This window comes from Erinaceus europaeus, chromosome 16, assembly GCF_950295315.1.
Source record: "Erinaceus europaeus chromosome 16, mEriEur2.1, whole genome shotgun sequence".
Taxonomy (NCBI): domain Eukaryota; kingdom Metazoa; phylum Chordata; class Mammalia; order Eulipotyphla; family Erinaceidae; genus Erinaceus; species Erinaceus europaeus.
In genome coordinates this window covers 34,579,964-34,594,652 of record NC_080177.1, presented here as the reverse complement: position 1 = coordinate 34,594,652, position 14,689 = coordinate 34,579,964, and the positions used below count along the sequence as shown (strand labels likewise).

The following is a 14,689-nucleotide window of genomic DNA, read 5'->3' as shown; positions in this document are numbered from 1 at the left end:
CATAAAATACCTAATATTTACTACTTAGGCCTAGACACCCTCCTCTCCTACCCTCTACTTTACTTCCCTCAATCACTTTAAGTCTAATCTCATCAGATAAAGTGAGGGCTACAAAAGCTGGATAAAGGAAAGAGATTGGCACACTTTTTTTTTTTTTTTTGCATCCAGGGTTATCGCTGGGGCTTGGTGCCGGCACAATGAATCCACTGCTTCTGGTGGCCATTTCTTCCATTTTATTAGATAAGATAGAGAGAAACTGAGAGGGATGGGGGAGATAGAGAGGGAGAGAGGGAAAGAGAGAGACAACTGCAGGTCTGCTTCACCGCTGGAGAAGTGTACTCCCTAGAGGTGGGAATTGTGGCTTGAACTTGGATCTTTATGCAGGTCCCTGTGTTTCATACTATGTGTGCCTAACTGGGTGTGCCCCCATAATGACCTTTTTGGTCAATACTAGGCCACCTCATCATCTGGGGCTCTAGTCAGGGAATCCTTGGATTCCCACATAGATACAATGGGTCTAGACCTCTAAAAGATCCCTCCCTCCACCATCACTCATCACTTCCATCATAAGCCCTCTTGTGAGCCTCTACAGGACCTTGCCCTCACTTTAGAGCAGCAGTGGTAGGAACTGCCCCAATCTTGAAGGGTCAACCTATTTATATAAATCAAAACTCCTACCACCTGCACCCCCAAAATAATTTTTATACATACTCCCAGTGGGGGAGAAGTGATAGGAAGAAGAGAATAAGAGGCCTCTGAACTCCAGTTCCATCAGGACCCTGAGAGAGAAGAGGGAAAGGGGAGGGACATTTGGATATATTAATATGGTTATGTGTGGCTTGGATGGGGAAGAGAAGAAGGGACCTGGAATAAAAAGGAAGCAATTATGTACAAATATAGACAGATAGTTGTAGAAATGACAGTTAACCTGTGTCTACAATCTTAGGAGAACTGCTGTGGCTTGCAGTGGAGGGACTGGGGATTCAGAACTCTGCTGGTGGGAATGGTATGAAATTATACCCGTTAATATGCAATTTTGTAAATCAATATTAAATCACTAATAAAATTTAAGAAAAAAAATTTTGGTCCATAAACTCACAGAGATATAAAGAATAGGAAAGCATCCAGTGGAGGGGTGAGAAATGGAACTCTGGCAGTGGGTAATGTGTGGAATTTTACCCCTCCTATCTTATGGTTTTGTCAATGTTTTCTATTTTTCTATTTTATAAATAGATTAAATTAAAAAAAATAAGGACGCCGCCCATGGAAGGGATGGGACAAAGAACTCTAGACAAAATCAAAGAAATAAAGGTTGAAGAAGCCAAAGGGTCCCAAACAGAATTAACCCAGACTTAAAGACACCAAGACACATCATATGTAGAATGGAAAGGAATAAAGATAAAGAAAGGATCCTGAAGGCTTCAAGAGAAAGACAGAGTCACCTACAGAGGAAAACTTATAAGGTTAGCAGCAGACTTCTCCACACAATACAGGTCAGAAGAGAATGGCAAGATATCTATTGAGTGCTCAATGAGAAAGGCTTTCAACCAAGACTACTGTATCCTGCTAGATTGTCATTCAGACTAGATGGAGGCATAAAAGCCTTCTCAGACAAACAACAGTTGAAGGAATCAATTATCACCAAGCCTTCCCTGAAAGAAGTTCTGAAAGGTCTCCTATAAACAGTCAGACCAACATAAATATGCCATATATCAGAACACTCTAAAACTCTACAAGAATGGCATTGAAATATCTTCAATCTTTGATATCAATAAGTGTCAATGGCCTGAATTCACCTATTAAAAGGCACAGAGTAGGGAGATGGATCAGAAAACACAACCCAACCATATTCTGTCTACAGGAAACCCACCTAACTCAATAAGACAAACACAGACTCAAAGTGAAAGGATGGAAAACTATCATACAAGCCAATGACCCACAAAAAAGGGCAGGAACAGCTATTCTCATATCTGACATGAGAGACTTTAAAATTTAAAAAAATTTTAAAAGATAGGATGGACATTACTTAATGCTCAGAGGATCAGTCAATCAAGAGAACTTAATAATTATTAACATCTATGCACCCAACGAGAAACCATCTAAATACATGCAACATCTACTAAAAGAGCTACAGCAATTCATTAACAGCAACACAGTCATAGTAGGGGACTTCAACACCCCACTCTCTCAACTTGACAGATCATCCAGGCAGAAAATCAATAAAGAAATGAGGGATCTAAAAGAGGAGATAGATAAACTAGAACTATTGGACATTTTCAGAGTCATTCACCCCAAGAAACTGGAATACACCTTCTACTCAAGTCCACATGGGTCATTCTCAAGGACAGACCATATGCTAGGCGACAAAGACAGCATCAGCAAATTCAAGAGCATTGAAGTCATCCCAAGCATCTTCTCAGACCACAGTGGAATGAAACTAATACTTAATAATCAACAAAAGATTAGTAATAGTCCCAAAATGTGGAAGCTCAACAGTACACTACTTAAGAACTGTGGGGTCAGAGAGGAAATAAAGGACAAAATCAAAATGATTTGAGAGTTTAATGAAACTGAAGACAAACTATCAAAATTATTTGGGACACAGCTAAGGCAGTACTGAGAGGGAAGTTCATAGACATACAAGCACACATTATGAAACAAGAAAAAGCACAAATAAACAACGTGATAGCACATCTTAAAGACCTAGAAGAAGAACAAAGGAACCCTAAAGCAACTAGAAAGACAGAAATAACTAAAGCTAGAGCAGAAATCAATAACATTGAAAATAAGAAAGCCATACAAAAGATCAACGAAAAGTAAATGTTGGTTCTTCGAAAGAGTGAACAAAATCGACAAACCTTTAGCCAGACTCACAAAACAAAAAAGGGAGAAGACCCAAATAAATCGGATACTAAATGAAAGAGGAGATATCACAACAGACACCACAGAAATTCAACATATCATGCGAGACTTCTATGAACAACTATATGCCACCAAGCTAGAGAACCTGGAAGAAATGGACAATTTCCTAGATATCTACAAACTTCCAAAATTAAAGAGAAACTAGATAATATGAAGAGTCCCATCACAGCTAATGAAATTGAAACCATTATCAAAAACCTTCCCAAGAATAAAAGTCATGGACCAAATGGTTTTACAAATGAATTCTACAAAACCTTCAAAAAAGAACTAATGCTTCTACTTTTAAAAGTCTTCAGAAGATTTAAGACACTGGAATACTCCCTTCCAGCTTCTATGAAGCCAACATCACTCTGATACCAAAAGCAAACAGGGACACAATCAAAAAAGAAAACTACAGACCAATATCTCTGATGAACATAGATGCTAAAATATTGAACAAAATTCTAGCCAACCAGATATCGCAGTATATTAAAAAGATTGTTCATCATGACCAAGTGGGGTTTATCCCAGGGATACAAGGTTGTTTTAATATATGTAAGTCAATCAATGTGATCCACCACATCAATAAATGCAAGACCAAAATCCACATGGTCATATCAATAGATGCAGAGAAAGCCTTTGACAAAATACAACATCCCATCGTGACAAAAACGATACAAAAATGAGAATAGGTGGAAAATTCCTCAAGATAGTGGAGTCTATATATAGCAAACCTACAGCCAACATCTTACTCAATGGTGAAAAACTGGAAGCATTTCCCCTCAAAACAGGTACTAGACAAAAAAGGTACTAGTAATCACCATTACTATTCAACATAGGGTTGGAAGTTCTTGCCATAGCAATCAGGCAGGAGCAAGGAATTAAAGGAATGCAGATTGGAAGAGAAGAATTCAAACTCTCCCTGTTTGCAGATGACATGATAGTATACATAGAAAACCTAAAGAATCCAGCAAGAAGCTTTTGGAAATCATCAGGCAATACAGTAATGTATCAGGCTACAAAATTAACATACAAAAGTCGGTGGCATTCCTCTATGCAAACACTAAGTTAGAAGAAGATGAAATCCGGAAATCAATTCCTTTTACTATAGCAACAAAAACAATCAAATATCTAGGAATAAACCTAACCAAACAAGTGAAAGACTTGTATACTAAAAATTATGAGTCACTACTCAAGGAAACTGAAAAAGATACAAAGAAGTGGAAAGATATTCCATGTTCATGGGTTGGAAGTATTAACATCATTAAAATGAATATACTACTCAGAGCCATATACAAATTTAATACTATCCCCATCAAGATCCCAACCACATTTTTTAGAATAGAACAAATGCTACAAATGTTTATTTGGAATCAGAAAAGACCTAGAATTGGCAAAACAATCTTGAGAAGAAAGAACAGAACTGGATGCATCACACTCCCAGATCTCAAATTGTATTATAGGGCCATTGTAATAAAAACTGCTTGGTACTGGAACATGAATGGACACACTGCCCAGTGGAATAGAAATAAGAGCACATAAGTAAACCCCCACACTTACAGACATCTAATCTTTGACAAAGGGTGCCCAGACTATGAAATGGGGAAAGCAGAGTCTCTTCAACAAACGGTGTTGGAAAAAATGGGTTGAAACTTGCAAAAGAATGAAAATGAACCAGTATATTTCACCAAACACAAAAGTAAATTCCAAGTGGATCAAGGACTTGGATGTTAGACCACAAACTATCAGATACTTAGAGGAAAATATTGTCAGAACTTTTTTCTGCATAAGTTTTAAAGACATCTTCAATGAAACGAATCCAATTACAAGGAAGACTAAGGTAAGTATAAACTTATGGGACTATATTAAATTAAAAGGCTTCTGACAGCAAAAGAAACCAATACCCAAACCAAGAGACCCCTCTCAGAATGGGAGAAGATCTTTCCATGTCATACATCAGACAAGAGGCTAATAACCAAAGTATATAAAGAGCTTGCCAACTCAACAACAAGAAAACAACCCCAACCAAAAATGGGGAGAGGACATGGACAGAATATTCACCACAGAAGAGATCCAAAAGACTGAGAAACACATGAAAAGATGCTCCAAGTCTTTGATTGTCAGAGAAATGCAAATAAAGACAACAATGAGATAGCACTTCACTCCTGTGAGAATGGCATACACCAGAAAAGGTAGCAGTAACAAATGCTGTAGAGGTTGTGGGTTCAAAGGAACCCTCCTGCACTGCTGGTGGGAATGTAAATTGGTCCAATTCTGTGGAAAACAGTCTGGAGAACTCTCAGAAGGCTAGAAATGGACCTACCCTTATGATCCTACAATTCCTCTCCTGGGGATATATCCTAAGGAACCCAACACACCCATCCTAAAAGATTTGTGCACACCTATGTTCTTAGCAGCACAATTTGTAATAGCCAAAACCAGGAAGCAACCCAGGTGTCCAACAACAGGTGAGTGGCTGAGCAAGTTGTTGTATATATACATAATGGAATACTATTCAGCTATTAAAAATGGTGACTTCACTGTTTTCAGCCTATCTTGGATGGAGCTTGAAGAAATTATGTTAAGTGAAAAAAGTCAGAAACAGAAGGATGAATATGGGATGATCTCACTCTCAGGCAGAAGTTGAAAAACAAGATCAGAAGAGAAAACACAAGTAGAACCTGAACTGGAGTTGGTATATTGCACCAAAGTAAAAGACTCTAGGGTGGGTGGGGGGCTAGAATAAAGGTCCAAAAAGGATGACAGAGGACCAAACGGTAGTTGTAGTGTTATTTGGAAAACTGTGAAATGTTACGTACAAACTACTGTATTTACTGTTGAACGTAATACATTAATTCCCTAATAAAGAAATTTTTAAAAGATAAGAAAAATTGAATCTAATTATAAAATAAAATCATTTGTTTTCTTACCTGTTTTATCTGGTTCAAGAGTTCTTTTTTTTCATCAGTTGCTGAATCAACAAATTCTTCTTTGGTAGTAACAATAAAATTCCTATGTACAAAGAAAGTCAGACATTAGGGCATATCTCCAGTAAAGCTATGTCTACTTACGACATCAGAAATGATAAGCATCTATCTCTCTGTATAACATATTTCATATATTCATTGAAATTAAGTTATGAATTATTATTTCATTGATTCATTCATTAAAGAAGCAAGTATTGAACAACTGCACTTCTAAGTGTTTTAAATTCTAAAGATGCAGCACTGGTAGTACTTCCTTTTCAAAAAATTTTTGTATTAGGACCAGGTGGTAGTGCATCAGGTTAAGTGCACCTCGCGAAGCGCAAGGACTGGTGTAAGGATCTCAGTTAGAGCCCACGACTCCCCACCTGCAGGGGGGGAGTTGCCTTACAAGTGGTGAAGCAGGTCTGCAAGTGTCTATCTTTCTCTCCCCTTCTCTGTCTTCACCTCCTCTCTGGATTTCTCTCTGTCCTATCCAATGACAACAATAACAACAATAAGAAGAACAACAATAAACAACAAGGGCAACAAAAGGGGGAAATAGCCTTCAGGAGCAGTGGATTCATATGTATTCCAGGCACTGAGCCCCAGCTGGGGGAAAAAATGTATTATCTTTATTTATTCATTGGGTAGAGACAGCCAGAAATAAGAGAGGGAATGGGGTGATAAGGAGAGAATCAGAGAGACACCTACAGCACTGATTCAACACTCGCAAAGCTTTCCCCCTGCAGGTGAGGACTGGGGGCTGGAATCTTTGGCCCCTTGTGCATTGTAACATATGAGCTCAAGCACGTGTTCCACAGCTTGGCCCTAGGCATTATTCCTGCCCTCATGGGAGTTATACATTAGTGGAGTGATCAGGATATTAAAAAAATAGTTATCCTCTGAAATGCACATCTCAGAGAATATTGTGCTTTGAAGAACACAAAACAGGGTAAGGGATTAAGAAGATGCTATTTTAGATTGGTAGATAGGAAAAACCTCTTGAGGTGATATGTGAAAGATCTGAATGATTAGTCTACTATGTCAAAATCTGAAGGAAGATCTTTGAAGGTAGAGAGAACAGCAGTTGATACTATCCTGAGACTGGAACAATCTTGGTGTGTTTGAAAGAGAGAAGAGTCTGAGCCTGGAGAGAGAGCAGAGACCAGACCAAGTTGGGTCTTAAAGACAAGGGAGAAGTTCAAATTTTATTCTGAAAGGAACTAGAGGAGGAATATATATATAGCTTTTTTTTAAAGTAAAAGAGTGACATAAAAGGATTTTTATTTTGTAAAGATAACTCTGGCTACCTTATGGAGAAAGACAACAGTATAGAGAAGCAGACTATGTAGAAGGCTACAGCAGTGGTTGAAAAGCAACCTTGGGCCAAGGTTGAAGTGGCAGGCTGGTGACAAATAGGTGGATTCAGATATATTTTGAAGATGAAGGAAACCTTTGGATTTAACTGAATTTAAGAGTTGGCTTAGGGTTAAGTAGTGGTTTAAAAAAAAAAGGAGGAGGAGCAGGAGAAGTGGTGCATGACCTCTTGGCTTTTAGCTGGAATAATCACATATATGGTGGGACTGTATTAACTGTGATATGGGAGACTGAAGGAAGACTTGTTCAGGGATATGGGAAGAATTCTATATAAGAAAAGACATAATTTTCATTACTATACACTTCAGTATATGTAGAAACAAGCCATGTTTTAATAGGATTCTGTATATGAAACTTCGTATGAGGAATTTTCTCATCCTTTAATCTACCTTTAAAAGTATCAGCAAACCGGAAGAAACATTTTTATAAGACCTCATTTTGTTGTCCACAAATAGCTTGAGATGGGATGTGTGAAAATTCTCTCAGGGGAGAACCTGTTAGTCAATGTATTTTTTAAAACTAACTTCCTTCCTTCCTTCCTTCCTTCCTTCCTTCCTTCCTTCCTCCTTCCCTCCCTTCCTCCCTCCCTCCCTCCCTTTCCTTCCTTCCTTCCTCCCTCCCTCCCTCCTTCCTTCCTTCCTTCCTTCCTTCCTTCCTTCCTTCCTTCCTTCCTTCCTTCCTTCCTTCCTTCCTTCTACCAGAGCTGGGTGAGAGAACTACTACTTATAGCACTGACACACTGACCATGAAGTAATCTACTTGCAGGCAGAGACCTGGTGCTCAAATTCAATCCCTGCACATAAAACATGTATGTCCTACCCTGAGTCACCACCCAGACACCCTGATCAATTTCTAAAGTTAGATGGGCCTATGATAAGTCAGTTCAGAGACTCTACCAAGCTTACCCATAGACTACCCCCCACCCCACCCCACCCCCCAAAAATGTGGGAATAGCAGCCCTTTCTCCAGAGAGCAACATTGTCAAGAGGGAGTTGGGAACTAAAACAAGTTTATTACTTCCCAAAGTAGTATTCTAAAGTATTCCAAAACAGATAATAATGACCTTCCATCTGAAAGACTGGCTAATTTCAAAATTAAGAGGTGGCACTGCAAAACTGACTACCACACAAATTTTACTATAGTAAGACAACATAATTCTCGGTTAGCATTGAAACACTGAAAATGACATATTAAGATCCATAAAATGCTTTAATGAAATTAAAGTATCATATTTACGTTTTCTCTTCCAGGGCATTACAGAATTTATTCATGTTTTCCACATGTTTCTTCCAATAATTTAATGATTCATGAAGACGCGCTATCTCTAAATTGTGATCACTAAGAACCTATTGAAAAGTCAATAAAAATGGCACTTATTCCAATTAATCACTAAATCAGGTCAGGTCACTAACGACGCATGTTATCTATCACCCACTTAACTCTTACGGGAATATCCTTTAGTTATAAGAAAATTAATCATTAAAATTATATCCTAAAGTAAAATAAAAGTATATCCTAAAATCATCAAAGAAAATATTTGGAAAGAGAGTAGCCAGATGGAGTGAGAATATGGAAGTTGTAAAGCAACTTTTTAGATATGTATCATTTTTGTTGGCCACTTAAAATGATTAAATCCCGGGAACTGGTGGTGGCACATCATCTGGCTAAGCACACATATCACCATGTGTAAGGATTTGGGTTCTTCGAGCCCCTGCTCCCCACCTGCAGGGAGGATGCTCCATAAGTGGTGAATCTTTCTCAACCCCTCACTGTCTCCTCATCCCCTTTTAATTTCTCTCTGTCTTGTCAAATAAAAATAGAAAAAAGGAAAAAATGGAAAAAAGGGCTGCTAGGAGTGGTGGATTTGTTGTGAAAGCACTAAATCCCAGTGATAACCCTGGTGTGGGAAAAAAAAGACCTAAAAATTATTAAATCCCTATTTTCATAATCACTTCAAGTGTTATTCCTGAACGGTCAAAGAGACTAATGAGTGACAGAGCCCAGGACTTGTGTGCTTGAGCCTCAGATTCAATCTTTTCCACCACACATGCCAGAACTGGGCAGTGGTTCAGTCTCTTTCTCACAAAATAAATTACTATTAAAAATATTTATTTTCGTGGTCCGGGAGATGGTGCAGTGATAAAGCTTTGGACTCTCAAGCATGAGGTCCCGAGTTCAATTCTCAGCAGCACATGTGCCAGAGTGATGTCTGGTTCTTTCTCTCTCCTCCTATATTTCTCATAAATAAGTAAAATCTTTTTTAAAAAATTATTTTGTTAAATCACACACAAAAAAATGTGTTGTTTTTGCCGGGTTGGCTTCACGGGCAGGTAACAGATGACCAGGGACTCATGGTCGAGCTGTACGCAGTATCTCTTTATTCATGCAGGATGCAGCACAATCTAAGCCGAGCTAAGCTAAACTAAAAACTACAAACAATCTTGTCCTTATAAATATACTAGCCCAGTAGGGTGGGAACAGGATGCGAAGCAGAGACGGTGGAGAGAAAAGTGACTGGTGAAAATCAGGGTATGACAAGGAGAGGGGGCAGAGCAGGCAAGAATTCTACCACTGAACCACCAATGCCCTGGAGGGAGGGTGGTGCTTGTTAACAGAGGTTATGTAAATAGAATGAAGTATTATGTAAATAGAATGCAGTGTTAAGCAGGGGGGATTTAAACCAAATGAAACAGAAGGGGTTTTTAGAAGCATACCAACAAAAATTTGTGTTCTTTTTTCCCCTTTAGCTTTGTTTATGATAAAAAGATTTTTTCTTAATATTTCACCAGGGTTTTGTAAATGGATCACTTCAGCACTATGAAAAAAAAGTTAGTTTGATGTCAAAGTGGTGGGTGGAGAAAATTTACAGTGAAAACAGATACAGTGCTGCTCTGGAATAAAGTTAAGAGCAACAAGACTTGTCAGAACCTGGGGTCTGCATTTCAGGTTGTGGGGGAGAAAGAAAGTCGTTGAAAAAAAAATTCTCTCTGCTCTTTGTCACAGAGTTAGCATAGGCAGATTCTTTAGTACCACCAGACAGCAGACATCACTTTGGGGGTCAGAAAAACACTGGAGAGTGTGAGAGACTTGTTCACAAGCTAAGACAGTTGGGTGGCCCCACCACCCAACACCCATATAACTGAATATATGGCCCATAGTTATTTGCAGAGTTAACAAAAGTTAGAAATTATAGCACTGCTATCAAAATCCACAGACTAAAAAGGTCTTGGAGTACTTGCCAGGATTAGTGACAATAAGACGACAGCCCATTCTGCCTGACTTGGACATCTCCAGATCTCTGTCTTCACTGGACTAGATGTCTGGGCCACCTTGAGACTAACATCACTTCAAGTTCAACCTGAATACAGAGATTCCTCAACTAAATCACCACCTGAAGGTGAACCTAAAATGCCCTGTTGTCTCAGCTCATAGCCAAAATGTTGTCTTTTTAATTAACTCATTAATTTTTTATTTTGGCTAGAAACAGAAATTGAGAGAGAAGAAAGAGATAGAGGGAAAGGGAGAGACACCTCCAGCCCTTTTTCACCTCTTGTGAAGCTTCCCCCTACAGGTGGGGACTGGGAGCTTGAATCTGGGTCCTTCCCTGCACACTATAATGTGTCCACTGAACCAGGTACACTACCACCTGGCCTCAAATGTTGTTTTCTAATTTCAGGCAATAACAACAAACTTCATGAAATATACCTCCTCCAAGTTTAAAGACTTAATAGGAATGACCACATTTGATCATTGTAGGGCCACAAAAAACCCTTGAAGCTGGGAATGTGACTAATAGTAGTTTACAGGTGAGGAAACTTTGTATTGGTAGAACAAAAGTTTTGAACCCAGACCTATGAGACCCAAGTTTGTGCTATGAATACTGTTCTTCACTGGTTAGGTCAAGCTAATGTGGGCAGTCTGCAACAAAAGATGGGGTGGTGGGAGTCGGGCGGTGGCGCAGTGGGTTAAGTGCACGTGGCGCAAAGCGCAGGGACAGGCGTAAGGATCCCGGTTCGAGCCCCCGGCTCCCCACCTGCAGGGGAGTCGCTTCACGGGCGGTGAAGCAGGTCTGCAGGTGTCTATCTTTCTCTCCCCTCTCTCTCTGTCTTCCCCTCCTCTCTCTATTTCTCTCTGTCTATCCAACAACAAAGCAACGTCAACAATGGCATTAATAACCACAACGAGGCTGCAACAACTAGGGCAACAAAAAGGGGGAAAAATGGCCTCCAGGAGCGGTGGATTCATGGTGTAGGCACCGGGCCCAGCAATAACCCTGGAGGGAAAAAAAAAAAGATGGGGTGGTTAAGAAAGTTATGATTTTATATATATATATATATATATATCAGCTGTTAAAAAGGAAAAAGGAACTCATCTCCTTTGCTTCATCTTGAATGAAACTGGAAAGCTTTATTTATATACTGGATAAATACAGAAACTGAGAAGGAGAGACAGACAAAGAGACATCTACAGCACTGCTTCACCACTACCGAAGCTTTCCCCCTGAAGATGGGGTGGACTATATTATTATTATTTAAATATTTTTATTTATTTATATTTATCATTGGATAGAGACAGAGAAATTGAGGGGGGAGAAAGAAAAGGAAAGAGACAGAGAAACACCTGCAGCCCTGCTTCACCACTTACGAAGCTTTCCCCCTGAAGGTGAGGACCAGGGGCTTGAAACCAGGTCCTAGTGCACTTAGCCAGGTACGCCACCACCTGGCCTATAGAACACATTAATTAAAGTGAGAAAAGCCAAATAATAATAATAATAAATAAATAAATAAATGAAGAGCAAATGCTAGATGATGTCTCTTATAGGTAGAATTTAAGAAACAAAAACAGAAGAGGAAGACAAAGTAGAAGTTAGACTGAGTATGGCGAATTATGCCAAAGCAGACAACTCTGGGCAAGGAGTGACAGAAGAGGGTCAATAGGATCTTGAGGTCTTGGTTTAATAAGATGGAAAAAGACTTAAGTTGGGGGTCAGATAAGAAACTGTACCAGTGTGCCAAACAATGTACTATAAATCATTAACCTCCCAATGGGGGGGGGAGCAATAAGGAGTGCTGAGGTGGAAAAGGCTCAGGAATTGAAATTAGAAAAATTGTGAAATAGGGCTGGGATAGATATCATAATAGTTATGCAAAAGACTTTAATGCCTGAGGCTCTGAGTTCCTAGAATCAATTCCTAGCACCACCATAAGCCAGAGCTGATCAGTACTCTATAGTATATATAGACTCGTCAAATGCAACTTGTATCTAATTCATTTCAAGTTTCTTTTCTACATAAGAAAAAAAAACGACACTAATATTTTAATTAGTGCCAGAAAACCTTAATATGCCAAAAGCATCCTCTCAGATTAACATGAAGCTGAATTAAAATTAATACCTTAAAAACAATATGAACTACCAACTAAATTTAAGGCAGTGTCACTATGCTGAAATAACCAGGTCAAGTTTGAAAAATGTCGGTATTTTTTTCTTACCACATTTCTAGAAGCAACTGTTTCTTTAATTTTTGACATTTTAAGCATTAGGTTATCCAATTTCTTCTTCATTTTGTAAGTTTCCGTTCTCTTTTGGTCATGTTGTTTTATATATTCATCAAGCTATAGTGATAAACAAAAAAAAATCAATCAAACAGCTTATAAAAAGATAAAGGTTAGGAATTCTTTTTCTTTTGTCAACTTAATTTTTACATTTGATCTATGTACATCACATTCAAACTCAGTATATTAAAAATGATAAAAAACAAATCCAAGAAAATGGGCAAGTATATATATAATAGTCAACTCATGTCTGTGACCTTGAAAGAACCAATGAAGTTTCCAATGGAAGGAATGGGGACACAGAACTCTGGTGGTAGGAACAGTATGGAATTATATTCTTGCTATCTCTTAATTTTTTAAATCAATATTAAATCACTAATAAAAAAATTTTAAAAATCCAAACAGGACTTTTTTCTTTACAGCAGTATCACCATCATAATACACACACACACACACACACACACACACAAAATCCCTTTTGGAACTTAAAATAAATTTAGCAACTAATACATTCATCAAGCCACCTTACAGAGTGCCTCGCTGTGTAAGGTTTGCAAGGTGTTTTTACAGTGTTGGGATATACTAATAAGAAAAACAAGACCCTCCTTCCCTGTGGAGCTTTCCATCCAGTCTAAACTTAGATCCTGTGCCACCACTGACCAACTGATTCAGTGGGAGCTGTTGTATGCTTTACATTGGGTTCTAGTTCTCCCCCGCCAAGAGAATTGGATCAGTCCTGTTAGTTTCGTGGGCCCACTTGGCCCCGCCCCGAGGAACCCCGAGAGGGTTCCTGAGTTCCAGAGTAAGAGAGAGTGCTTGCGCCGCGGCAAAGAGACAGCAGAGTTCTGTTTGGTGATTAGTTTGTCTTAGTTTATGAATCGTTGTTCCTGAATAAAGAAATACAGCTTCCCTGCCCAGCCGTATGTCTCTGGTCGTCTCTGTTACCCGCCCGTGAAGCTAGCCCGGCCAGCTGGAGCCTCCAAATTTTAACAACAGGGAGCCAAGTAAAGGGACAGGACACACTGCTCCTTACCTCCCACGGTCCTAGAAATCACCAGTCTGCAGAGAAAGGTCTCATTTCTTGCCTCTGTCATTGAAATGAACCATTTGGTTGGTGGCAGGGTGTGTGCAGTGCTTGTGGGTTCCAAAGATTATCAGAGAGAACCAACTAATGCCTTCAGCAGAGGGGTATTAATTCTGCTCAGCATTGCTATAGATAGAGAGTGAAAACACTAACACCTATTTTGTTCTTTCTCATCCTGAAATTTGTAAAGGTGGATCCAAGAAAAGACAAGCCCAGAGGTTAGAGCTTGCTACTGTTTTTGACATGTGACTATCAGTTGGTTCCAGCATGGCACTTCAGACTAACCAGGTGGTTTCACCTTTTTTTTTTTTTGATTTTTAAAAATTTTTATTATCTTTATTCATTGGATAGAGATAGCTAAAAATTAACAGGATAAGGGGGAGATAGGGAGAGAGAGACAGAGAGAGACACCTGCAGCACTGCTTCACTACTTGTGAAGCTTTCCCCCCTGCAGGTGGGAAATGCGGGCTCAAACATGAGTCCTTTTGCACCGTAATGTGTGTGCTTAACCAGGTGCGCCACCACCCGGCCCCGTTTCAACTTTTAAAAATGTCTCAGAAGCCTAAATTTAGAAATTCTTCATGGGCCAGGTGGTGGCAACCTGACTGAGTGCACATGTTACCATATACAAGAACCTGAGTTTGAGTCCCCCCTGGGTTTGAGCCCCACCTGCAGGGGGGAATAGTTCAAAAGTAGTGAAGCAGGTCTGCAGGTGTCCTCCTTTCCTCTCTATCTTTTCCTTCCTTTCTCAATTTCTCTCTGCCCTACCAAGACAGAAAAATAAAAATGAAGAAATGGTCACTGGGAGT

At 39.2% G+C, this 14,689-nt stretch overlaps 2 protein-coding genes across 5 annotated transcripts in view; one reads left to right on the top strand and one right to left on the bottom strand.

The window, feature by feature from the left end:
- JKAMP (JNK1/MAPK8 associated membrane protein) overlaps positions 1–14,689 on the top strand; it is a 415,429-nt gene that overhangs the window by 52,309 nt on the left and 348,431 nt on the right. The window lies entirely within an intron of this gene.
- CCDC175 (coiled-coil domain containing 175) overlaps positions 1–14,689 on the bottom strand; it is a 74,088-nt gene that overhangs the window by 40,458 nt on the left and 18,941 nt on the right. For all 4 annotated transcript variants that reach the window (XM_060174880.1, XM_060174878.1, XM_060174879.1 and 1 more), the window contains exons 6-8: positions 12,734–12,856; positions 8,481–8,590; positions 5,832–5,913 (exon numbers count right to left, since the gene is read on the bottom strand). In XM_060174880.1, coding sequence (XP_060030863.1) covers positions 5,832–5,913; positions 8,481–8,590; positions 12,734–12,856 — 315 coding nt within the window. The remainder of the gene's footprint in view (positions 1–5,831; positions 5,914–8,480; positions 8,591–12,733; positions 12,857–14,689) is intronic.